Source organism: Glycine max, chromosome 6, assembly GCF_000004515.6.
Source record: "Glycine max cultivar Williams 82 chromosome 6, Glycine_max_v4.0, whole genome shotgun sequence".
Lineage (NCBI taxonomy): Eukaryota > Viridiplantae > Streptophyta > Magnoliopsida > Fabales > Fabaceae > Glycine > Glycine max.
Window position 1 is genome coordinate 39,785,906 of NC_038242.2, and position 23,134 is coordinate 39,809,039.

Consider the following 23,134-nt stretch of genomic DNA (forward strand, 5'->3'; position numbering starts at 1 on the left):
ATAAAAAAATATTTGCAACCAGTTTGTATTAATAATTTAACAAATATCAATACTGCCAATTAAGCTAACGTGCCACAATAAAGATGCATTATGGAATTTTTTATTTTAAAGAAGTGTGAATGAATCTAGGTAAAAGAACGGTTCTTTACATACTTCCCCATAACATACCTATTTTATTATTTAGTCAATTCAAAATCAAAATATGAAATCAGACGAAAAATTCGAGAAGCGCCAGGTACATTTTCCCTTGCAATTCACCTTTGATTCTTAGAGCATCTCTTCCATGATTTTTTATTAGGCTAAAGAATGATTTCTTGTAAATTCTTGTGTATTGAAGCATAATAACGTTGTAAAGTGGATTCCTTGATTGTTAAGATAATTTCTTATATAAAAAACTCTAATATTTGAATTTTTTTATTTCTTATGATTTCTTACGAAAAATTCTATTTTTTATGAATGACATGACACTCAATTCATTGGAGAGACCATAAAAAAATTATTAAGAAACTCAATACATTAGAAATGCTCTTCGTGCAACAACTTCCGTATTCTCCTACGTATATGGTACGTCATGATTAGAGAGTTTTTTTAATTAGAGATGAAAGCATCTTAATTAATATCAAAAGTAATTTTATTTTAGGTGCCAGTAGCCGGCTAATATCTCACGATACAAATATATATGCAATTAAAACACTGATCTTTATTGACATATGATACGTATACACACCAAGGATCATCACCAAACATGTAAATTAACCATTTAATGTGATATTATTTTAGTTTAAGAAGTGATTTCAGATTTAAATCTTGTATATACAATTACGATAAATATTTAAAGAAATTTTTTTGACTTCTATAATGATCTATCTAATTCTAATAGAATTATCTCTATTAAATAATACATATGATTTAGAAGAAAAAAAATATACTGTTAAGTTCGTAAATTACATGTTTAAAAGATATACCTACTTTATTATGCTAGATTTATCAAAAGTATTTTAAGATCATTCAAGTCTAAAATTAGAAAATATGGGACCCCACTACATGCTCCAAAGTCGAAATATTACAAGACAATGTTTTGAATAATTCTTTTAACTACAGTCATGTAGACCCATTTTCCATGACCCAGAAGTACCATAATACCATTCTTTCAATTGCTTACCAGACCAAGCATGGAAGCTACCGGGGAAAAAGCATGGCATTTTCTGCATGTGGTTCGGAATATGGAAGCAAATTCTATGCTATTTAATTATGGCATAACAACCACCTTGTGTCTTCATTAATTCCTATGCAAATCTCCAACCTAGAAGATTAACCATGTCCCTTTGTAAGTACCCTGAGGCTGAAATAGTAACCCTTTATATACCTTTCTGATCTATTGACATATTCACCCTCCAAGCAAAACATTTTTATTCTTATTTTGCTCCATCTCTTTAGATCATCACAACTTCAGAGGCTTGGTTTTAGGATTCAACTTCCAAAGGCTTACTCTAACATATCTCTGATTGAAGGGGTTCTGTGAGTTTCTTGTTTTAGTTTGAGCTTTGTTTGGTAAACTTGTCAAGGGGGAATTGCAGTTTCTGATTTGTGAAACTACAAAAAATTGAATTTAGAACTGATAAAGGGTCTAATAGAAGAGTTACCACCATATCATGTTATACCAAACTAGCATTAGAATTTATCATGATCCTTATGGATATTTGTTAGTAATGTTCTTAGTTCTTATATAGTACTAGAAAGTGGTGCTTGAAATTTCAACTACTATTATTGGTGTAGAGGCTCAATCGAGTTAAAAGTGAGAAAGCAATTAAAAGTCTTTGAAGTGAATTTGGATCAATGGTTTCTTCTGTGTTTACCCTTATGTGTGTTCTTCATTCTACAATAGCTCTAACTTGTGGAGCTTTGATGATATTCTACTCCAAAGAGATCTCTGTGCTAGGCCATGGATCTGAGACCGCTAGCAAGCTTCAAGGGACAACACCCCATGATCAGCTTCTGATTGACACCTCTGATTCCTTCTCTGGATTGTTGTTGTTCACAATAGGGTTCCTTCTGTTGATGGTTGCTTTTGTTAAGGACAGAGAATTTCAGAGTTTCTTTGCCAAAGGGTGTGTGATGCTTCACATCTCCATGGCAGTGTGGAGATTCTTCTTTGAGAGGAAGCTTGGGGATCTTGCACATGAGTGGCCTAGGCATGCTGTTGGGGACATTGCATTGGCCATTTCATGGGTCTTCTTTCTTGTGTACACATGGAGAGAGAAATATGATTAGTTAATTTATTTATTTATTTTTAGCAAAGTTATGGTGCTTGTGGTTGTGGAAACAACATGGCTTCAAGAAAGGTCAATTGTTTTGTTTTAGTTGGAAGGAACCAATATTTTCAGGGTTGTTTGGGCATTTCAAAAGGGACAAATTGAGCTCAAATTGGCCTTGTGAATGCTCAAATTCTTGACATAAATGGAGAACCATTACATGAGTTCTGGTCTTCTTCAAAGAGAGAATGGAAGAGCTTGTTGAGTCAACTTTCTGGTTCTGAGGTGCACAGATTCATTATTTAGAATCTGGGTTGGAAACTTTTCCTTGATTGCTTCAATTTCAATGGGGGAGCTCCAGTAATTTGTGAAAACTTCATTTTTCTAGTGAGTCCTTAAAAAAATGTACCAGCTTTTTACCCCCCCTTTCTGGCTTCAATTGTGAAAGTTCTGAATTTATATTTTTCCTGTTTTGCATCCATAACATTGGTGCAGGTATGTCTATTTAGGATTTGGCATATTGCTGAGTCCAATCACTAGGGAGGGTGGCATCCTTATGTTGAGAAAAATACCTTTTCAAATTGAGTGAGGATAGCAAGGAATTTTTCCCTCTTGGTTCAACTTCAAGCCATGTCTTTCAGGATGCTGATTTGTTCTTTTTCTAGTTGTTTTCTCTTTTCTTTTATCTAAAGTAGATGCTCTCATTTAACACAATCGCCAATTTTGTTGTAATTTGTTAGTGTTGTAAAGAATAAAGGTCCTTACTTTTGAAGTCACACCTGAATTACATTTTCTTCTTAATTTTCTTTTTTTTTTTAAATAGTTAATTAATTTTTACCCAAGTCTACTAGCCTATGTGATAAGAAACTTGATCTTCTTTAGTTTTGTGAACAGAAAACATAACTACAGGAAGAAAATCAATTTTGACGGTAAATTAAATGTTGGGGCTAAATTTTATCAATTTTAAAGTAAGAGGACTTGATTTGAACAATTGAAATTAAAAAGATTGAAATAACTCATTCGATAAACTATATGAAAAAAACACAATTAAATCTTCTAATTTCACGTGAAAATATTACTTTTAATTAAAATATTACAAGACCCACAAGATTTTCTTTACATCAATTTCATTCAATTTAATCAACTTTCTTTAAGTTTGACTTTCTATGCTTAGAAATTATTTTTTAGTTTTACAAAACAAGTAATTTCACTTAAAACTAAATTAAATGATTGAAAAAGAAATTAATTCTTTTTTATTTATTTTTGACATGAAGACATTCATTCCTATAAAAAATGATACATATAAAATGCATGTTTGATTTTCATTCCAAATTGTTATCACACATATTCTAAACAAATTCAACGAAACCAATAAAAAAACACAAGGAATGGTCTTGATTGATAAACTTATCTTTGACCTCACCAACTTTTAGCCATTCTAATTCCTATAGAATATTAAATCACAGTTTGAATTTTCATTAAAAAATGCTAATCATATATATTATTAATTTTGAATTCTTTTCAACTAAATCATACGTATTTAAGAATTAATCAATTAACTTATAAGTTTCTAACTTTTACCTCTTAACTTATAGTTTACTATAAGCTTTCAATTACTTTTTTCAAACATAATCTCAATAAGATAAAGTTGGATTTTGAATTCTTACAAAATCCGTATATATTACAATTTATTAATTTAGACTTTGAATATTTTTTATTTTATTGAATTTCCATAATACCAAATTTTAATAAATCAAACATTTATATTTATACAATTATACTTATATTTTTTAAAAAGTATATTATGCCTTAAATTGATTTCATTTTAATAATATACCAAATAGTTTCAAAATTTTATAAAAAAATTGTATACTTGATTTACTTATTAAATCTCATAGCTCTTGTAACTTTTGACAATAGGAAAATATATGTAGTTGTATATAAAAATTAGTAAGAGATAATAGACATAAAGTAAAGGAAGCTTATGCATTATTTTAATTAAAGTAAAAAAAAATTAGTCACACAAGGAAATTTTAAGTTCAGTTACATTATTGTAGTAAAAAAATCAAATTATATTTACCAATTTATTTTTTTTACCAATGTGTTTTTGAATTTTATATTTCAACATATATTTTATAAATTTATTTTAAAAATAAATAAAAAAGTGGACTAATAAATTATTATTCTGAGTGGTACTGGAATTATTCTGTTAAACAAAGTCTCATATTAAGTCTTATAATTGTAAATGAAAAAAAATATAATTAAAAAAATACTAAAAAGTGACCAACAGTGATATTTTGTATCGATTAAAAAATAATATAGATATTAGTTTTTGTAATAGTTATATTATATTTAATAAATAACATTAGAAGAAAATTAAATATTATATTTATTAATTATAGTTTGCAGTGAAATAATAATAATAAATTGTATAAAAAAGGAAAAGAAAAGAAAAATAACATTATTTAAATAAGTTGTAGAAGAAAACACCAGAAGAATCGTCTCTCTGTCTGGTCCATTGTACGACTTGCACGCAGAGGCAAGACTCGCAGCCAGGATTGTAAGCTCTCTTCTATCTCCCACTATTTTTTTTTACACTGCAACAAAACCCTATTTTATGCCTCTTTTTTCTGTTAATTTTCCCGTTCCCCAATACCGATGAACATCGATTTGTTTATTCTAAAGTTAAATTTGTAATTGATTGATGCTTTGATTTTCTTCATCAAACGTTACATTCTTAGGGTTAGTGTGGCTATTTATATATATGAAGCAATTGGGTATTATTTGATATATGATGGTCAATCTTTATATACAAAATTTATTTTATTTTTAATTTTCATTCAGCCTCTTTTTCAAACGCCTTGCGTCAAGGTTCCCCTTTCTGTGGCACTCTGTTTCTGTTTCTTGCTTTTGGTTTTAGGTGTTGGCGAGTGGTGGTTTGCTTATTTATGCTTCTTATTCACAAAATAGTGGGAAAAAAAAAGTGTTCAACCATTTAACGACGTGGGCATAACATGGTACCATTACCTCCAGTGTCCGCTAGATTCCCCTCTCAGCATTTGAGATAGATTTCTTTTCCAAAATGAATCGAAAATGTGCTATGGTTGTGTTTGAAAAAAATTCTCAATGAACACTTGTATGAGAAAAAAAGAAAGAAGGTACCCATAAGTTAAAATTAGCTTATGTATAAGCTAATTTATAGAAGCTCTCCTATTTAAATTCTTCTGAAGCTGATTTTTAACTTATGCGTAGGTTGTGATTACATGGTTCTGATGAAATAATATTGGCTTCCTTCAGTTTTTTTTTTTGTTAGTTTGGTGTTTAAATCATCAACGTCAAATAAGTTCCTTGCGTCCTGAGCTTCCATGTGCAGTGTAGGTGGTGTTGTATGTGTTGGGTTTGGTTGTGGGAAATCCTATAGAAGCTGTATTTGGGAGAATAAAGGTGCTGTGACATAATTTTTAGTTGGACCAATATATACATTGACTAATGATTTATTTAAGTGTGGGAAAGTTTTGAGTATTGTAATGGGGAAAATATAAGTTAGAGACTAATCTAGAACTTGAGTTGTTTAAGTCTGAATTCATAGGTTAGAAATAATGGGGCTTAGAGGTTACAAAAGAAATAGGATTAATGGGTTTTAGTTGAAGTGAAGTCTTTGAGTTGTAACTTGGAGCATTCCTTGGTAGTTTGACAAAGAAGTCAAATGTCAAAGAAACTGAGATGATTCTAGTTGCTGTGAGATGCCACTAATTTGGAAGCAAACCCTGGCTTCAAAAACTAGTAGCTCTTCTAAACAAAAAGAAAATGGCAGCATGACAATACCTGCCTCTATCACAATTTACAAAGTTATAATGTCTTTCACAATCCATGAACATATTAATGCTCCAGTCAACTTTTGCCTTTATTTTGTCTCTTTTTGTGGAAAAGCTTAACTGATCCCTGGAAGTAAAACAATCAACTTCATTAAACCGTAGCTGCTAAACAGATTTTTAATTGGAATACATACCTTTTATGATAATAGTTCAGAAGCATCTACAAACACTTATTTTTCTTGCTTTTTCTTGGAAGCCAAACACTTTCATCCCTAATTTCTTGATCACTCTAGTCAATTTGCCCCACTATGATCCAATTTCTCATTTTCCTTCCTCTATTCGCACACTAAGACTTTTCCCGATCACTTTGCTTGATTTTCTTGGTCTCTGGTTTGTGACTCAGGTTCTGCTGCATAAAATCTTGGTTCTAGTTCATGTATTCAGGTTTGTTGATGCCCCAGTTGTTGAAGCCTGTAAAAATGCATTTGGCGTGTGGTTAATGTAGTTCATACATGTTTTCAGATATTTTTAATTAAGAACAGTGTGTTCAGTTAAAAATCAGACTAAGTTTCAAACATTATATAAATACTATTTCATAATATTTCAAAACTTGGCATGAAAATGGAGGACTAATGACTTGTTAGCTCTTGAAGTTCATTTTGTGCTCTGTTACAACAATCTTCTAGTTCATTTTATGGACATGGATTAATAACTTACGGGCTAATAATTTAAAGTAAGATTGGAATTTTTTTCTAAATGATGAATAATTGTTAGTAGTCTAATTTTTGTAGAATATTTTTTGAAGTGGATGTCACCCGAGTTCTTTTAGACTTTTTTTTTGGCTATTTCTATTGCCCACTTATTTCATAATTCATAATTTCATGATACTCACCTATCTCTGCTTAGTGTAATTTCATCAGTTAGCTAATGGGAAATATTTGACTAAAATATGCAACATGAAACTGTAGAGATAGTTGTAACCACTTTTTAGTTAACTTTACTAAAGTTGGTCTCTCTCAAAGTTCCAAAAGTATTATTTTGAGAAGGCCTAAAGTGAAGTGTGTGTTCTACTTTTCTTGAGTAAGGCCACAGTGTGCAAAGAGATTAATCCAGAAGTCAGAATATTATTATTATCATTAAAATTAAGCGAAGCATATTGTGTGGTTAGGAAAATGGTTCGTATGGAGAATGACCCCCTCATGTAAAACATCCATTCCATTTCACATCAGATTTCCCTTTCTCTCTCCTCTATCCTTTTTACATCACCCCTTTTCGTGCTAACTCACATCCTGTACATTAGCCTTAGCTGACTTGGTTCTTTGGGAATATACTTGTAGTTGTATGGCCTTAGTTTTGGGCTTAAACAACTGTTGGTTAACATTCCTATCAGGTTGTTCCTTAATATTAAAATAATTATTCTGAACAACGATCCTCAGCATTCTTCTAATCTTTAGTTACGGTTTTGAAATTGACTCCAAACACTTGTTGCAAAAAATAAATAGTAAACATTTCAGTAGCAGAAACAGAGAGTAGCTTCAGTAAAATAAATCCAACTACCCAAGGAAGCATGCAAATGTACTTTGATTGTTGTCGTGTCCTTCAGCGAAAGTCTTCTAATATCTGGTTTTGTCATTTAGTGATTCTTTCTCACCAATTAAGAATAGATTAAATTTCTTGCTAATATCTGGTATTTGATAATGTCTATCTTAAAAATGCTGATGATTTTACCCTCTAGTATTTTTGGTTGTAAAATGTGTATGTTAAGTCATTGTTGCTTGGTTTAGTGACACAGTTCGATTGAAGTTTGCAACATTGTTTATACTTACAAGGATATTTAATGTTGATTCATCTTACATTTTAGTTATTCTGTATCATTAATAAGCATGTTGAATATATGTTTCACTGCTCAGTGTGGTGACATAGTTTGATTGAAGTTTTTCAACATTGTTTATATTTGCATGGCTATTTAATGTTGATTTGTGTTAGTTCATTTATCATTGATTAGCCTATTGAATACTTAATTGCGACAATCAGTGATTGGCCTGTCACAAATGTGTATAGGAGGAGAGGCAAAGTTAGGCCCAGTAGCAGTAGCATGGAGGTGTATTTCAGTTATGGGAGAGAGGAGAGCAAATATTTATATTAGCTGTTATAAATACAAGAGTAATTAGGAATAATTAAAAGAATATATACTTACCCTAATTAACATAATTATAGAGTCTAATCTTCTCTATATCCAAAATTACTATAATTACATCTCTCTAAGTTCTAACATTAAGTTTATTACGTTTGCTTGTGTCCCATTGACATTTTTTTTCCTAAATAAATTTCATTTTATTGTATTCTCAATCTCCCCACGCTTGCACGAGATCTATCTGAGTTACACTTGTTATTCATTATTAGTTTTTTCTTTGGTAGATATAAGACAATGAGTGGTGCGCAACTGCAAAGTGCTTCCCCTGCCTTGACCATACAAGGGTCACAGAAAAATGTAGGTTCGGTGGCTGTGGCAACTGCTGCAGAATCAAAGCCAAAGAAGAAAATCTGCTGTGCTTGCCCAGACACTAAAAGGTTGCGAGATGAATGCATAGTAGAGCATGGTGAATCAGCCTGTACAAAATGGATTGAGGCTCATCGACTGTGCCTCCGTGCTGAGGGATTCAATGTTTGAGGTTGATAGTGAGGAAAAGACATTAGTAGATTAACTCAGTTGATTTTATGAAATTGATAGAAGATTTTGGGTTGCAATTTTCAGGTTGACAGTTTAAATTTTGAATAAAAGCTGGGAAATTGATTGCTACGTAATTTGTTACCTTTTAACTTTTTAAACCAGCAGGTTCTACACTGTTAGTTTTGTTGAGACTGAAATATTTAAATGAAATTACAAATTGTCATATTGTCACTTTCCTGCTGTGTTTAAGTTTTTGCTGTGGAGCGTAGTGGTTATGTATTTTACTCAATTCAATTGGTTGGCAGAAAGGTGCTGTTAATCAATAATAGGTTGAATATCATTTTTTGTGCTTGGCAACCGATTCAATTTGTCTAAGTTAGGCTAGTAAGATAAAATTATATTTAATCTTTAAATAAATCAAAATATAGGGTCTGACAAATTAATTCAATGGAAGTATACCAACATTTTGGTCTAAAAAAAGTTATTGACATTTTGGTCCAACAAAAAATTATTGATATTTTGATTTAATGGTAACTTACTGACATCTTAATTCAATTGAAACGTAGTCGCACTTTTTTTTTTTTATTTTTGGAGACTAAAATTTAAATTTTTATCTTTTGGGAATGAATTTGTTTGTGTTCTACACATTTAAGGATGAAAATGACTATATACCTTATGTCTGAGCATCTTTAGATACCTCATTTCAAGTGTATTGGGTGAACAATCTAGGTTGAATGTCATTTTTTATCTCTGTTAGGCAATTGATTCAATTTTTTTCTAAGTTAAGGCATCGAGAATCATCTACATGAAATAGAGGAGCAAAGATATTGAGATAAAAAAAAAAAAAAGGAGGGAATGATGAACATTAAATTATATTTTACCCTTAAATGAAACGAAATTTAGGATTTGACAAATTAGTTCAATGAAAACGTACCGACATATTGGTCCAAAAAAAATGACTGAAATTTTGATCCAATGATAACTTATTGACATTTTGGTCCAATGAAAACATATTTACATTTTGGTGCAAAAAAATTACTGACATTTTAGTCCAATGAAAAATCATTGCCATTTTGGTCTAATGGCAATTTACTGACATTTTGGTCCAATGATAACTTCTTGACATTTTGGTCCAATCTATTCAACAGTTATGTTGACCATCTTTTTTGTGACATTTTCGTCCCTCTATGTCACGTATGCTTTTTCATTAACGGTAACAGATGAAAGTTAACGAATTGATGAATTTGTCACATTTTTTTTAACTTTTGAGGACTAAAATTTGAATTTTCATCTTTCGAGGATAAAAATGATTATTTATCCTATGTCTGAGTATCTTTAAATACCTCATTTCAAGTGTATTGGATGAGAAATTTAGGTTGAATATCATTTTCGATCTGTGCTTGACAACTGATTCAATTTGAGAATCATCAACATGATATAAAGGAGCAAAGATGTTGAGAACAAGGTTATGTAATTGAGATTCAAATTGTGATTGCCAATCTACTTTTTGAATTGTGAACTGGATTGAATTATAAGATTCAAAAGACAACGGAAAATAACTTCAAATATATCATATAAATGATCTATAATGTTCAATGTAATAATTTTAAACGTGAAAATAGATGAAAAAACTTATCAATAAGGTCTCATAAAACAAAATCATTAATTTTATTTGAGTTTGTGATAACTGCTAAATAATAGTGAATTAATAGTGGAAAATCAGTCTAAAATTAACTTAGAATTAATTATTTAGCAGTTATTTATGCTTTAATTTGGAAAGATTTAATTAAATTCGAATTTTGATTGCAGATGTGAAAAAGGGAGGTACAACAAGCAAAAAGGAGCAGAAATAAAGAAAAAAGGAAGAAAATCAGAAGAAGCCCAAGTCCAGCAAGGCGCTAAGCGCAGGACGCGCTCAGCACGCAAGAAGGCAAGGCGCTAAGCGCACGGCACGCGCTGAGCGCGACGTGGCGCTGAGCACGAGGCTTCGCGCTCAGCGAGACTACGAAGGCCCAAGCCCAAGTTTGCACTTATAAACAAGAGGGTCAGCCTAGGAAAACGTACACACTTCCTAAGAGCTCAGTTTTCAGACCTCTGGCACTCAGTTCTCTCCTTTTCCTTCCTTTTTCTTATATTCTTATTATCTTTCTTTCATCCCCTTCTCATTGTAAAGCCCTCATGACTATGAGTGGCTAAACCCCCTAGTTAGGGCCTGGCAGGCCTAAAAAGCCAATGATGTATGAAGCATTTCAAGAGTTATCAATAAAAAGAGGAATTCCCTCCAGGTTCTTTATTTATTTACCGTTCTTTCTTTTTACATCCTGTATCTCTGAACTTGCTTTCTGTTAGGGTTTAGTCCACTCGGAAGAGGGTAGAGCCTAATTAGGGGTAAGGAATGAATACTTGAATCTGTTTTAAGGGTTAGGCCACTCGGGAGAGGATAACGCTTAAGAGAACACTAAAAGGAGGAAATTATCGGGTTATCTTTTAGAGAGTTTTTCTTCCCGTTTCTTTTATCTGCTTTTCTTTCTTGCTTATTCTGCATCTCGGACCTTGTTTTTTGTTAGTCTTTAGGCCCCTCGGGAGAGGGTAAAGCCTAATTAGGGATAAGGAATGAATGCGTGAATCGGTTTTAAGGGTTAAGCCACTCGAGAGAGGGTAACGCTTAATAGAACAATTAAAGAAAGAAATAATTGGGTTAGCATGACTTAATGCCTGAATGCCCATGCTTTAGCAAACATCTAGAATGTAATCTTAAAGCATCTTAGTTATTGAGTCTTCGCAAAGGACATTTGGAAGATAGGTGACTAAGGTAGGCTTGTCATCATGAGGCATCAGGGGCAAGTAGATGGATAGATGTGAGGCGGAATTAGTTCACTAGTATTGATAACAGACAAATCCAGAATCCATATATCTAGGCTAATTAGACTTGTCAGGTTTTAGCGATTTTAATATATAGATTTTATTTCCTATTTTTATTGTTGGTTTTTCTTAGAAGTAATTATTCCTTATTTTACTGTTGGGTTTTAGGAGTAAGTATTTAGATTTAGTAGATTTAGATTTTATTTATTTGAATTTCGTAGAAGTAGTTATCTTTATCGCAATTTAAATATTTTATCTTTTAATTTTATCTTTAAATCTTTTATCTTCTAATTTTATCTTTAAATCTTTTATCTTATCTTATCTATTATCTTTGTCTTTTATTTTAAATTTTAAATTTCTTATCCCTTGCTAGATTTAGATTATATTTACTAAATTTACAATTTACAAATTGCAAAGTACTTCACATAAGTGCAACAAAATCCTTGTCGTACAACACTCGGCTTACCGAGAAATTATTACTACGAGCGATTTGGTACACTTATCAAAGAGTTAACAGTTTGTGAAATTACTATTTTAGAAGAATGGAAGTGAGGCAATGAAATGGCTAAGTAGTGTATAAATTGAAAATACAGTCATGGAATAATTAAACAAAATAAAATTAGAAGTGTTTGTTCAATTTATTTTCCTTTGACAATTCAAGATTACTTTTCAGTTTCTTCATGAGAATTGGTGAAAGAAGAGTGAAAATATGAAAATATGATGAATTATTAAATCATGTTATTTGTATCGATAATACAAAGTTGCGCATATTCATTCATGCATCGTTAGATACAAAGTCGTTTGAAATTCTTCTTATGATATGAATTGATAAGTAACCAAATCATATTGAATTGTGAATGGTAAGATTCTAATAACTATGATCGAGACGATAAACAAACAACACCCTCAAAGCAGTGCTACTTCTACTTCATTGGTTATCTTTACATCTGCACTTACTATCAGCTTTCTTAACAGTTAATCGTTTTTTCTTCCTGTGTCCATTCACCTAGATTTCAAATTCTGTAATCACTATTCTATTAGTCTGAGATTTTCTATTCTCATCTTGTGTATATGTTGAAGCATTATGCTGATTAGATGTCCATATAGCTGTGGAAAAGGGATTATTGAACGGAGATTTACACTTATTTTAGTCTAATAAACCATAGAATGCCACAACCATGGCTGTTATATTAACTAAGACAGGAACTTGAAATGATTCAGACTGCATGACTACACAGACCTGAAGTAGGATAACAGCACACACATTTATTCATACGAAGATTACATTATTTGGATATTTGTATTGCCAAACACATGGCAATTACATTTTCATACATATTCCTTAATGGCCACAGGTGCAGTCCGTGCAAGTGCAGTTAGTGCCACACTTGCACTTCCCATCATGCTCAGCTGCTGGAACATCCATGACAACAGTCTCGATGTAACTGTGGAGGAAACGAAAAGGAAAAGAATACAGTTATAATAGGCTTTTCATTTTTTTTTTTTATATATAGACCACATGTATCATTCACCTTATTTTGAGAAAATTTTTCTTGTTTTCATTTTTAATAAAAAAATGCCACCTTATTTTCATAATGTGTTCTGTTTTTAGAAGTTTGTATAGACAACAGTGAATTCATTTTGTTTTCCACTTTTCCTGTACAACTTTGAAATAGAAAATGAAAACAAAAAATGTTTCTCAAATCAAACAGCTCTAAAGTATTCAAAGCATAATACAATCGATACCAAAAGTGAACTTTTACCTCTTCTCAGTCTCTACAATAACACCATAGCTGTTTCCCTTGCTGCATGGCATAGTATGAAAGGATATAAGTAAAACAGCCTTTATATGAATCATGCAAGCTATACATCAGATCTCAGTATACTGTATGCATAATATACTCCTATACAGATTAATCCTTTAGCGATCAAATATGGTGATTGTAACATGAACTACATATGTGTAAAGATTGTCTTGCACACAAATGCAGAAAAGAAATGAAGCACTTACGTGCAGCTAGTCTTGTCAGCGCAGTCGCAGTTGCCGCATGTGTTCGACATGTTTGGTTTTGAGGAAGAAAGCAAAACACAAGGAATGAACTTAAGTTTTTGAATTCAATGCTTTGTATGATGCTGCTATGCTTCCAAGCCCTGAACCATGATCCAGTATTTATAGGGGGGAATGAGCAAATCTTACTTGAGAGGTAGCATTGATTGGAGTTCCTCTTTTATTGTGGACCTCACAAGGCATGTGTGGGGCTAGTGAACTTTGGAGAATTGTTATCTGAAGGAATCTAAATCATGGAGGCTTGCTTGGCCTCCTCTTCTCCTCTCATGTCAACTTAATTAGATTCTTGGGGAAGACAATCACATATCAAATAATGCCCTTTTGGTTAGCTCAATTTCTAAAACTTTGCTTTTAACCGTACCAAATGGTGTGTATAATTTATGTAATTGACCCCATCTAGTAGGATAAGACTTTGTTGTTATTTGACTGAATTTCTTGGTTTATATTTTCAAAAATATAATGGCAATTGATACTACGTTACCATTATTTTTGCTTGATTATTATCATAAACTACTTTATTCTACTTTGAAGTTTTTGTTCTTTCTTTATCATCTTTTTCAATCCTTCAATCTCCTTTTTCAATGATACTTATTCTGCTGGAGGTATGTGTCAATAAGTAGGATATTTTTGTGAAATGGTCCTTTTGATTTCCTATCATGAGCTCAGTTCGTTTGGAAAATATGGGCTCTTCTCTTTGGATTTAAAGATCAAGATATGGAAGAATTTTGTGTCACTATCAATATATTCGGGTCAAGTGGATGTCATTTCAAAATAAAGTAGATTTGTCTCTGAAAGTTTCTAGGAGTGAAAGGGTAAATTTTGCTGTGTATAGATGTGCCTGCTAAGGAAGGAATTAAGATGATTGTAATTTCATATCTATTTCTTGATGTAATAGAACTATATATAGTAATTTTGGGTACAATTTCAACATGAATAGAGTGAATAGCTCTTTGTAGTTTTTATAGAATTATGTGCCCTCATAGATAATATGTGAAATGCGATGTCTTTGTGAGGGAGAGACGCACTCTCACACCAGTCACACGTAAGGATGTATTAGGTGAAAGGATTTTTTCTTTATATGAAAGTAAAAAAAGAAGTAAATTTGTTAACTGATGGTCAAGATTAAAAAGTCTTAACTACTTAAGAAGTAAAATGACTCTTTTAACAAAATCACATCTTTCATATTTTAATTTTAATAATTTATGGTAGAATATAGTATTGAATATCAGCTTATTTATCAAATGAGTGTAATTTTTCAAGTAATTACCTATATGGGTAGATATTGAATAAACTACGGAAATGAATAACTTGTGTTTTGAAACACATTTTTACTTGTAAAGAAGTTGTGTTTGTAAATATGACTTTGATTTTTTATATATTTTTTTAGAAGACTCTTATCGTTTGTACAATCACGATTTTAAAGTTAATTTATAATATTTTAAAGAAATCGTCATTTCAATGAAGAGTTTGGTTTTTTTTTTTGGTAATTTTCTTTCATATAAAATGGGTTTTATTTCTTTACGATTAATCAATATTTGGAATTTTGAATAGTTACAAAAATAAAACCCTTTTTATACAAAAGAAATTATAAAAAATGAATAAAACTAAACTTGTCAATGTAATGACGATTTCTTTAAAATACTATAAATTAATATTGAAATCGTCATTGTAAAGATGATTTCAGTTTATTAACATAAAAAATAAAAAAAACATTGAAATTGTCATCTGTAAGATGATTTCTTCATTTTAAAAAAATAAAGATTATAAAAAGGAAAATCGTATTTACAAGAACGATTTCTTTCATATTAAAACGCGCGTGTTTCAAAACACGAGTTATCTATTTCGATAATTTATTCAAATTTACTCGTTTTGGTAATTAGCTAAAAAAATTGCACCAGATGGATAAAAAACCCATCAAATGTCTGTTCCTCTTGTAAAAAAAGAAAAAGAAGGCTAGGTAATTTGGTGCTTCTCTTGTCAACTTTTTAATGAAAATTTTCAAATAAATTTGCCTTGTTTTATTTCTCAATGATGCGTGAGGGAGTACTTGCCAATAAATTTTTGCCATTTGACTCATGCACCGTGAATGGATTCACTTCTTGATTGACATCAGAAACTAAACTGGATTACTCTTTTCTTTTCTTTTTTATTTATCATATTTTAAGTATAGAGTATTTATTGATTTTGTTAATAACTAATTTTTATAGAAAAACTTGTTCTGACTATCTTTATTATTTTCTTCTAACAACATTTTTCCCCATTTACAATATACTAAAATCTGAAACCTTAAACTGTTTTATTATAATGCCTTTTTTTTTTAAAAAAAAATGTTTCTCCCTTTCAAACTTTCATCTGACGGACAGGATTTCTTCACATCTTATGACGAGGTATATGAAAGTTTTGATGTTTGCAGGAGACTGAGAATATTTCTAAAAAAAAAAAAATACAAAAAGGAGGTAAGTTGATAAAAGGGTGAGGTGTATATATCAGCTTCTAAATAAAAAACCCAAATCTCATTTTCTATTGGCACCCCACATGATTGGAAACTTTTCTTTCTATGATGCATAAAGTAGTAATTAACAAAATCTGAACAGAATCCATAATCACCGGCAATGTTTATTATCATAATCTCATTTTCTATTCGCACCCCACTTGATTGGGACCTTTTCTTTCTTCCAAAAATACTCTTTTGTGGGAAATATGACTCCTTTGTGCAATTTGTATAGCGGAATTAACATAGGTTGATCTAATTGGTAAGGAATGTGCTCATATGCTAAAAGGACATGGGTTCACGAATCTTGTTGGTAGGTAATCTGTAAGTACTTCTATAAATGTTCTTTGAGCCTTGAGGCTTGTCCAAACCCTGGTGAGCCCCCAGGACCTAACTTACCTAAACTTTTACCCAACAAAAAAAATAAATCATATTTTCGTTTAATTTTTTCAGCCCTAGAACTAAAAGAAATTATTTTTTCAATGTGTATTACATAACATAAATAATTTTTTTATGTAATACACAATGAAAATGTAAAATTATTTATGTTATGTACACTATAAAAATATAATTTTGTGTGTTATCAAATCAGATAGATAGTAAAATTATGATTCCGTTGTGCATTTCTATTCAATGGAATCACAATTCTGTTTCACACACACGCATGGAAAAAAGGAACTCACAATAGAGTTGAGGGAGGTTACAAAGACACAAAAAAAGATTCTAGGAGCAGAAAATATTCAATGCAAGTGTTAAAGGAGGTGAAGGTGTGAAATGGAGAAAGGGAAGGAAAAGAAGGAAGTCACGGGTGGGAAGAGAGAAGGGGGAGGGGTGGGGGTGTAAGAAATTGTCTTTATGGGAAGTTTTGTCCTCTCATTAGAATTTAAAAGACATTTGAATAGAAAATATAGGGGTGAGGATAGTCATCTCGTATTACATTCTAGAGTCCCTTGTCTTCTACACCTCCTATTACATTCTAGAATGCCCATTTTGGAACATAAATTTGTATTTTGGAATGGGTTTCCCAAAATATAATGGGAGGTGCTGGATTCAATAGCAGAAGTACAAGAAACAAATGCCCAAATAAAACTCATTCAACTAAATAGAGTGGAACTATGATAGAAGGGCCTAATTCGCTTTTTGCTTGTAAACTTTGAGCTCTAACTCCCAATGGACTAACTATTACTTGCACATGAAGCTAGTGGTTTGGAAAACCCCATGGATACCATATTCTTCTACCATAAATCAATATGAAGAAAAACCATGAGTTTTGTGTATTTTACTTTGAAGAGTAACTAGTTATACATTGACCATGGTTAGAAAAAAATTAGAGTCCAAACAGTTTTAGTGACCAGTAATTTTTTAGACATGTAGGATGGAACAATGAGAGTTGGATTTATTAATTCCTCAAAATGTAGCAAACCAATGTTTAAATCCAAGAGGTGTCCATATCTAATGTGTGACTATGCCTAGAATAGAATTACTTACAAAGAAAGATACTTGTGAGAAATAAAAAAAAATGAAGGAGTTGACTAGGAGACGAAAGAAAAGTATAGTACTTAGAAGGATTTACATTGTTTGACTAGTTCTTCTAATGTTGTTACCTCAACCTCAAGCTAATTTGGCATGACAGAAAGGAAGAGAAAAAAATTCATTGTGTCAAAGGTGGATGGTCCCAACCATCAACTCACATGCTTGTTTAATGAACTAAGTGATTAACAATGTAAATCTAGATGAACAGAAATGAAATCACTTATCATCAATCCAAGAAAAAGGTTACATTAACAATCACAATTAAAGAAATGACTCTTCAAACACAATATGGACTGTGAATTGGTGAATATCAAGAAGATATATGTTCCAAAACTATAATTTTTTTTTGGATCTCACATCATAAAATTCTCTCTTAATGTTATTATTTTTAATAAATTTTAATTGATTAAAAAATGTGTGTTCCCAACATTTCTTATAAACATATGAAACAAACAATATCAAACAAACGTCTGAAGTATAGCATTAAAGACCAAGTTAATGCTCTGATATGTTGATCCTTTGTGTAAAGAATGTTGAATATTCTTCTTAGGATCTATCAAAGTGAAGAAAACAAGAGAACAATTAATTTTAAACTCTTCTTCCTACATAAAAAGACCTGCCACTATTGTGCAGATTTACTCTAATCTAAAGTTGATGTAACTACTGAAGCCAATTGGAAATGTGTTGCTAAAAGAATATAAGCATAGTGGTTTATCAATATGGACTAGAGCCAAAGTTGACATACATTTAATGCTCCAACAAACACTTGCTTCAAATGATGCAACAAACCCAAATAGAAGGTCATTTAGACACAACATTTGATTGTTGAAGAAGCTTATAAATAATAGAAGATTTGAAGTGCTCAAGTGATGATTTTCAAACCATACAATTTCTCAAGCCTTTTTTTTTTTAAATTCATTTTTTTTCTTAAGTTGTAAAGCTCTCAAAATACCTTTTAAATCTTGAGAGAAAAAGACAGTGAACTCAAATTATATATCTATTTATAAGAAGTTAAATTTATCTGTGTGTACCAAACCTTCAAACAAATTTGTTGATTTTTTTAAGAGCTATAAGTGGTTTGGTAAGAGTAAATAGTTGGGTTGTAAAAGCTTGAGGATAACTTTTTGTAAGAGCTAGAAGTGACAATAAAAAATACTTGTAACTTTGTTGAAAGTTAACGGAAAATTGGTGAGGTGTCAAGATTTGGATGTAGTCTCAATGGTAAAAACGAACCGCTATAAAATCTTTGTGTTCTTTCTCTTTTTTCCTTTTCTTTTAACTAACTTTGAGTTTTGGTTTTGCCTTTGTAAAATTTGTTTGTTAAAATCTGTTTAAGAGTTTTCGTCGTTTGTCATATCAGTTGGTTAAAACTTTGCTTTTAAAGTATTTAGATTATCAGACAATAATTAGGTTTGCCAAAAGTTTGCTAAATTTTTTAAAATCACAATTCAATCCTCCCTACGAAAGAGAAGGGATGATGTTGTACTTAGAAAAAAATGGTGGTGTAAATACCAAGTGATTATTAGTAATTTGCACTACTAAAAAAACGCTTTCCAAGATGGTTTTGAGGAGCTTTTATACAACGATTTTCAACTGTTTTTGAAGTCGGCACCGTGAAAAGTCAAGAATTTGCACGATGTTTCTCAAACCGTCTTAGAAGGTAAATTTTCTAAGACGGTTTTGTGAAAAAATGAAGGATGCTTCTAAGACGAGAATGTTCACTTTCTAAGACGATTATCTAAAAAAATCATTTTAAAATGTTATTTTTAAATAAAAAAATGAGGATTCTAAGACGGTTTTCTAGGGAACCGTCTTAGAAAGTTTAATTTTACCGAAAATCATCTTAGAAAGTAGACTTTCTAAAACAGTTTTTTTTTTTAAATAGTCTTAAAATGTTTTTTTAAAATGAAAAAAATTAGAGTATTCTAAGATGGTTTTGTGAGAAACCGTCTTAAAAAATCCACTTTCTAAGATGATTTTTTAAATAACCGTCTTTGAAAATGAGGTTTATCATTTATAAATTACTTATTTTGAAATACAATATTTCTATTTGAAAACAAAACCATTGTTTATAGTTTATTAAAAGGGAAATATAAACCTAAAATTATTTTCTTTATTTAAATATAATTAAAAAATTTATAAATATAATAAAGGATTATATGTTTTGCATATGTGTGTCTACAACATGTTTATTTATGATTTACAATAATAATAAAGGAGATATATAATAATTTTTAATATAAAAACTGCCTAGCTTTTCTTATCATCACTACTACAATAACAAATAACAACTAGAATGTGAGTTAGGATGTAATTCTTAATTTCTTAACCAGTTATCCCACAACATCCCAAGAGGAAGTGATTGTAAGATTTGTATCCAAATAATTTTAAAAAAGAAATAGGAAACCAATAAATTGATACCAAGGAATTACAAGGAACAAGAAAAACCATCTAACACACAAAAAATATGTATATAAACTTATCCAAGTTTGTGTACCTATCTCGGACGAGCTAAATTACTACTATTTTCCCCGTATACACAGTCAATAGTATCATTAGGAACCACAATTTTTAGAGTCGCATTAGTCATGATAGTAGATTTACTTCCACTGCAGACCAAAAAAGAAAAATAATTAGAAATTGACAGTTTTGACATTCTATTTTATATGTTAAACTAACTATTTCCATCATTATTTTAGAAACCATGTTCTTGTTAGCTACAATTTCACCCCAAAGCAAGAATTTCAAATAAGAGCAAATGAGCAATGACCCAATGACCCCAGGAAAGCAATGCCAAATCAAATAGTATATACCAATTATGCATAATTGTTCCTCACTGGACTGATAGAACTTTATGATCAATTTTTGGTAGATATTTCAAGAAGCCAAATATGAACTTTCTTCAAGTTCAAGTATTGTAAAATCCGAGAAGAAAGACTCTAACAACTTGCAAACCTTACACAAGAGACCACCCTCTAATTTTTGACACTTGGCAACTTGATTTTCTACCCTAGAAGAGAGAGATAAATTTTGTTCATTCTGATCAGTTTGTAGCTTCTGAAATTTGAGAAAGGAAGAGTTGCAGATATAAGGTTATATGGGAAAAGGATAAAGGTAGATAGATAGAGAAAATGAGAGCATTGCATGTGATTGCACATTCACATTGCATGCGTCAATTAAGTGAATGTGTCATCTGTGTGTGTGGATGAATTGCCAAAGTGATAAGGTAGTGTTTTTCTTGGACATTTTATATTAGCTCATAGAATTTAGAACATCAATTCAAACAACTTTTTGCTTTTTTTATTGCTGTTTTGATATTCAACAATAACAATATATTATCATTTTATTTTTGGTAAATAAAAGTTAAATGATTTAAGGCAGAGAATCCAAAATAGGCCAAAGCTGTAGAAGTCACAACAACCACTTATCTAACAATTTATACAAAATGACAATTCAATAATTCATAATTTAGCTTGATCAATCCTAATGAATTTCATCAGTCTGTACAAAAAAACAAGAACTAACACCTCTTAATGTATCACAATAAATAAATAACTACAGGAACTATTTGTAATTGTAGAGCTTGCGTCCTAGCTGCAAGTCTGGTTTCCACGATCATTGAGACATCAACATCTAATGCACGTGCCTGCAGTGTATCAGTGTACCTGTTTATAGCAGGGAGTTGATAAATTGGAAGAACATTAGTTCTTTTTGGTTCAAAACATGTTTGTAAAGCTCAAGGTCACACTGAGTAGAAGAAGTAGGTCTAGGTTTCAATCAAATTAAAATTGTGAGGTATAAAAACTCTTAATAGTTGGAGGCATTATACCTTTCAGGGTCATAGCTTTTCCAGAGCAATATGTCGTCACGCACTATTGCAGATAAAATCCAAGGGACTTGCCATTTGAGACATTGAGGAAACAATGACATAAGAAATTTCATTCTAAGGCTAAGCATATGACATTATCGCATACAAACCTGTCGTACATAAGCAATGGATTCATTGGAATAAATAGAGCCACAAGTTAGCTGCATTTCTCCAAGAATTGAATATAGCAGGGATGATTTACCCGAACCAATAAGATTATATGCAGTCGATGAAGTGAAAATAGATATAACTAAGGTTGCGCTTCAGATATTAGAAGTAGTTTCAATTATCAAATTGAATTGTGAAATATTGAAATTGTTGATGATGTTGACAGATATAGACACTACAAGAAATTATTTACGATGTTGTTTCTAAGACGGTTCTGAAGGACCGTCTTAGAATAGGAGGCGGTGGAAATTTTGTAATTTGGGGGAGAAATAATGTTCTTTACGTCGCACATTCTAAGGCATTTAGAAAGAATCGTCTTAGAATGTAAGGTAGTGGCAATTTTGTAATGAGGGTTAATAAGTCAACGACAACTATTGCGTAAGCCCATCTTAGTTTAATTGCGTCTCATATGCCTTGGCCCTTGCTTTCAAAGGCAAGTGCAAGTATGGGGGCTTTAAAAAACAACTTTCCTATCGCAAACGCAACACAAAGCCCAACTCAGTAACACTCTTCACTTCACAACCATCCATTCTTTCACACACAGATCTGAGTTAGGTTAGGTTTATTTTCAAAACACAAAAAAATCCCCAATGTGGCAGCAATTAGGGTTCGTGATCGAGCTATACCTAGACCCTGCGTTGGAGAATTAGGTTCTGAAAGCATGGAATGTTCTTGCCAAAAGACAAATCAGCACACACTTGATAGAAATGGAGTCTCAGCCACACATAACCCTATTCTCGGCACCATTTCTAGAACCTTCGAAGCTTGAATCTCTCCTGAAAGCCTTCGAATCGAAGCACGATCCTCTCCCTCTCACTTTCTCTTCCCTCGCCACTTTCCCCAACGACCCCAACAACCTCCTCTTCCTCGCCCCAACCCCTTCCCTCTCACTCCTCCACCTTTAATCACAGCTCTGTGACGCTATCAGAAAGAAAGGCCTCAAAATCGACGATGATTACGCTTTCAATTCCTGGATCCCTTATTGCTCCGTTGCACACCATGTCCCCCAAAACAGAATGCCTTAGGCTTTCTCGCTCTTGAGGGAACTCAAGATTCCGATTTCTGGTTATGCCATGGATATCGCTCTCGTTCAGTTCTCTCTGGTTCGGGAAATCTTCTCGTTTGTGCTCGGCAACAACGTAGACTTCTGACCTATAGTTTTATTTATTTATTTATTTATTACTCTATAGTTGCTAAGGCAAGTTTATTTTGAGTAGCACTAGTAGAAATTTCCAATATTTCCTTTTTAATAATTTGACTGATTTGTTTTTTTTTCTTACTAAATATCTACTAATTATCTGTTGTTTTCTTACTTGTGTTATTCCTTCTAGTAGTCAAGGGGAACAATGAATGCACTAGCAGGCACCAACAGGAACTTTAAGTTGGCCTCTAGGCTTCTGGGATTG

The 23,134-nt window shown here is 31.6% G+C and overlaps 3 protein-coding genes and 1 pseudogene across 5 annotated transcripts; 3 read left to right on the forward strand and 1 right to left on the reverse strand.

Moving 5' to 3' along the window:
* Positions 1–1,267: 1,267 nt before the first annotated feature.
* Positions 1,268–2,745, forward strand: LOC100500415 (uncharacterized). The gene has a single exon (NM_001250773.2). It carries the CDS (start codon positions 1,837–1,839, stop codon positions 2,269–2,271), a length of 435 nt encoding a protein of 144 aa, NP_001237702.2. The 5' UTR covers positions 1,268–1,836; the 3' UTR covers positions 2,272–2,745.
* A 1,948-nt stretch (positions 2,746–4,693) lies between these two features.
* Positions 4,694–8,969, forward strand: LOC100526967 (cytochrome c oxidase copper chaperone 2). Of its 3 annotated transcripts, none has more exons than XM_006582113.4 (3): positions 4,735–4,812; positions 6,471–6,511; positions 8,486–8,969. In XM_006582113.4, the coding sequence occupies exon 3, from the start codon at positions 8,496–8,498 to the stop codon at positions 8,736–8,738; it is 243 nt and encodes an 80-aa protein (XP_006582176.1). In that variant the 5' UTR covers positions 4,735–4,812; positions 6,471–6,511; positions 8,486–8,495; the 3' UTR covers positions 8,739–8,969. The 3 variants fall into 3 exon arrangements, with proteins under 3 accessions (XP_003527251.1, XP_006582176.1, XP_040872008.1); XM_041016074.1 differs by lacking the exon at positions 4,735–4,812 and adding an exon at positions 5,236–5,269; XM_003527203.5 differs by lacking the exon at positions 6,471–6,511 and having other exon boundaries at positions 4,694–4,812.
* Positions 8,970–12,317: 3,348 nt separating this feature from the next.
* MT3 (type 3 metallothionein MT3) lies at positions 12,318–13,777 on the reverse strand. Its single transcript, NM_001353617.1, has 3 exons — positions 13,612–13,777; positions 13,364–13,405; positions 12,318–13,045 (listed from the first exon to the last, which is right to left on the reverse strand). The coding sequence occupies exons 1-3, from the start codon at positions 13,659–13,661 to the stop codon at positions 12,943–12,945; spliced, it is 195 nt and encodes a 64-aa protein (NP_001340546.1). The 5' UTR covers positions 13,662–13,777; the 3' UTR covers positions 12,318–12,942.
* An 8,541-nt stretch (positions 13,778–22,318) lies between these two features.
* On the forward strand, positions 22,319–22,879 carry LOC100789030 (uncharacterized; annotated as a pseudogene).
* Positions 22,880–23,134: the final 255 nt, after the last annotated feature.

What these genes read in the sequence shown, in the direction of transcription:
- LOC100526967 (XM_041016074.1), top strand. An exon ending in GTTCTAGTTCATGTATTCAG is followed by an intron (nt 6,512 to 8,485) that starts GTTTGTTGATGC and finishes TTTCTTTGGTAG; the next exon opens with ATATAAGACAATGAGTGGTG.
- LOC100500415 (NM_001250773.2), top strand. Translation starts at nt 1,837, where the DNA reads ATGGTTTCTTCTGTGTTTACCCTTATGTGTGTTCTTCATTCTACAATA.
- MT3 (NM_001353617.1), bottom strand. Translation starts at nt 13,661, where the DNA reads ATGTCGAACACATGCGGCAACTGCGACTGCGCTGACAAGACTAGCTGC. An exon ending in GCTGACAAGACTAGCTGCAC is followed by an intron (nt 13,406 to 13,611) that starts GTAAGTGCTTCA and finishes TATGCCATGCAG; the next exon opens with CAAGGGAAACAGCTATGGTG. An exon ending in ATTGTAGAGACTGAGAAGAG is followed by an intron (nt 13,046 to 13,363) that starts GTAAAAGTTCAC and finishes TTTCCTCCACAG; the next exon opens with TTACATCGAGACTGTTGTCA.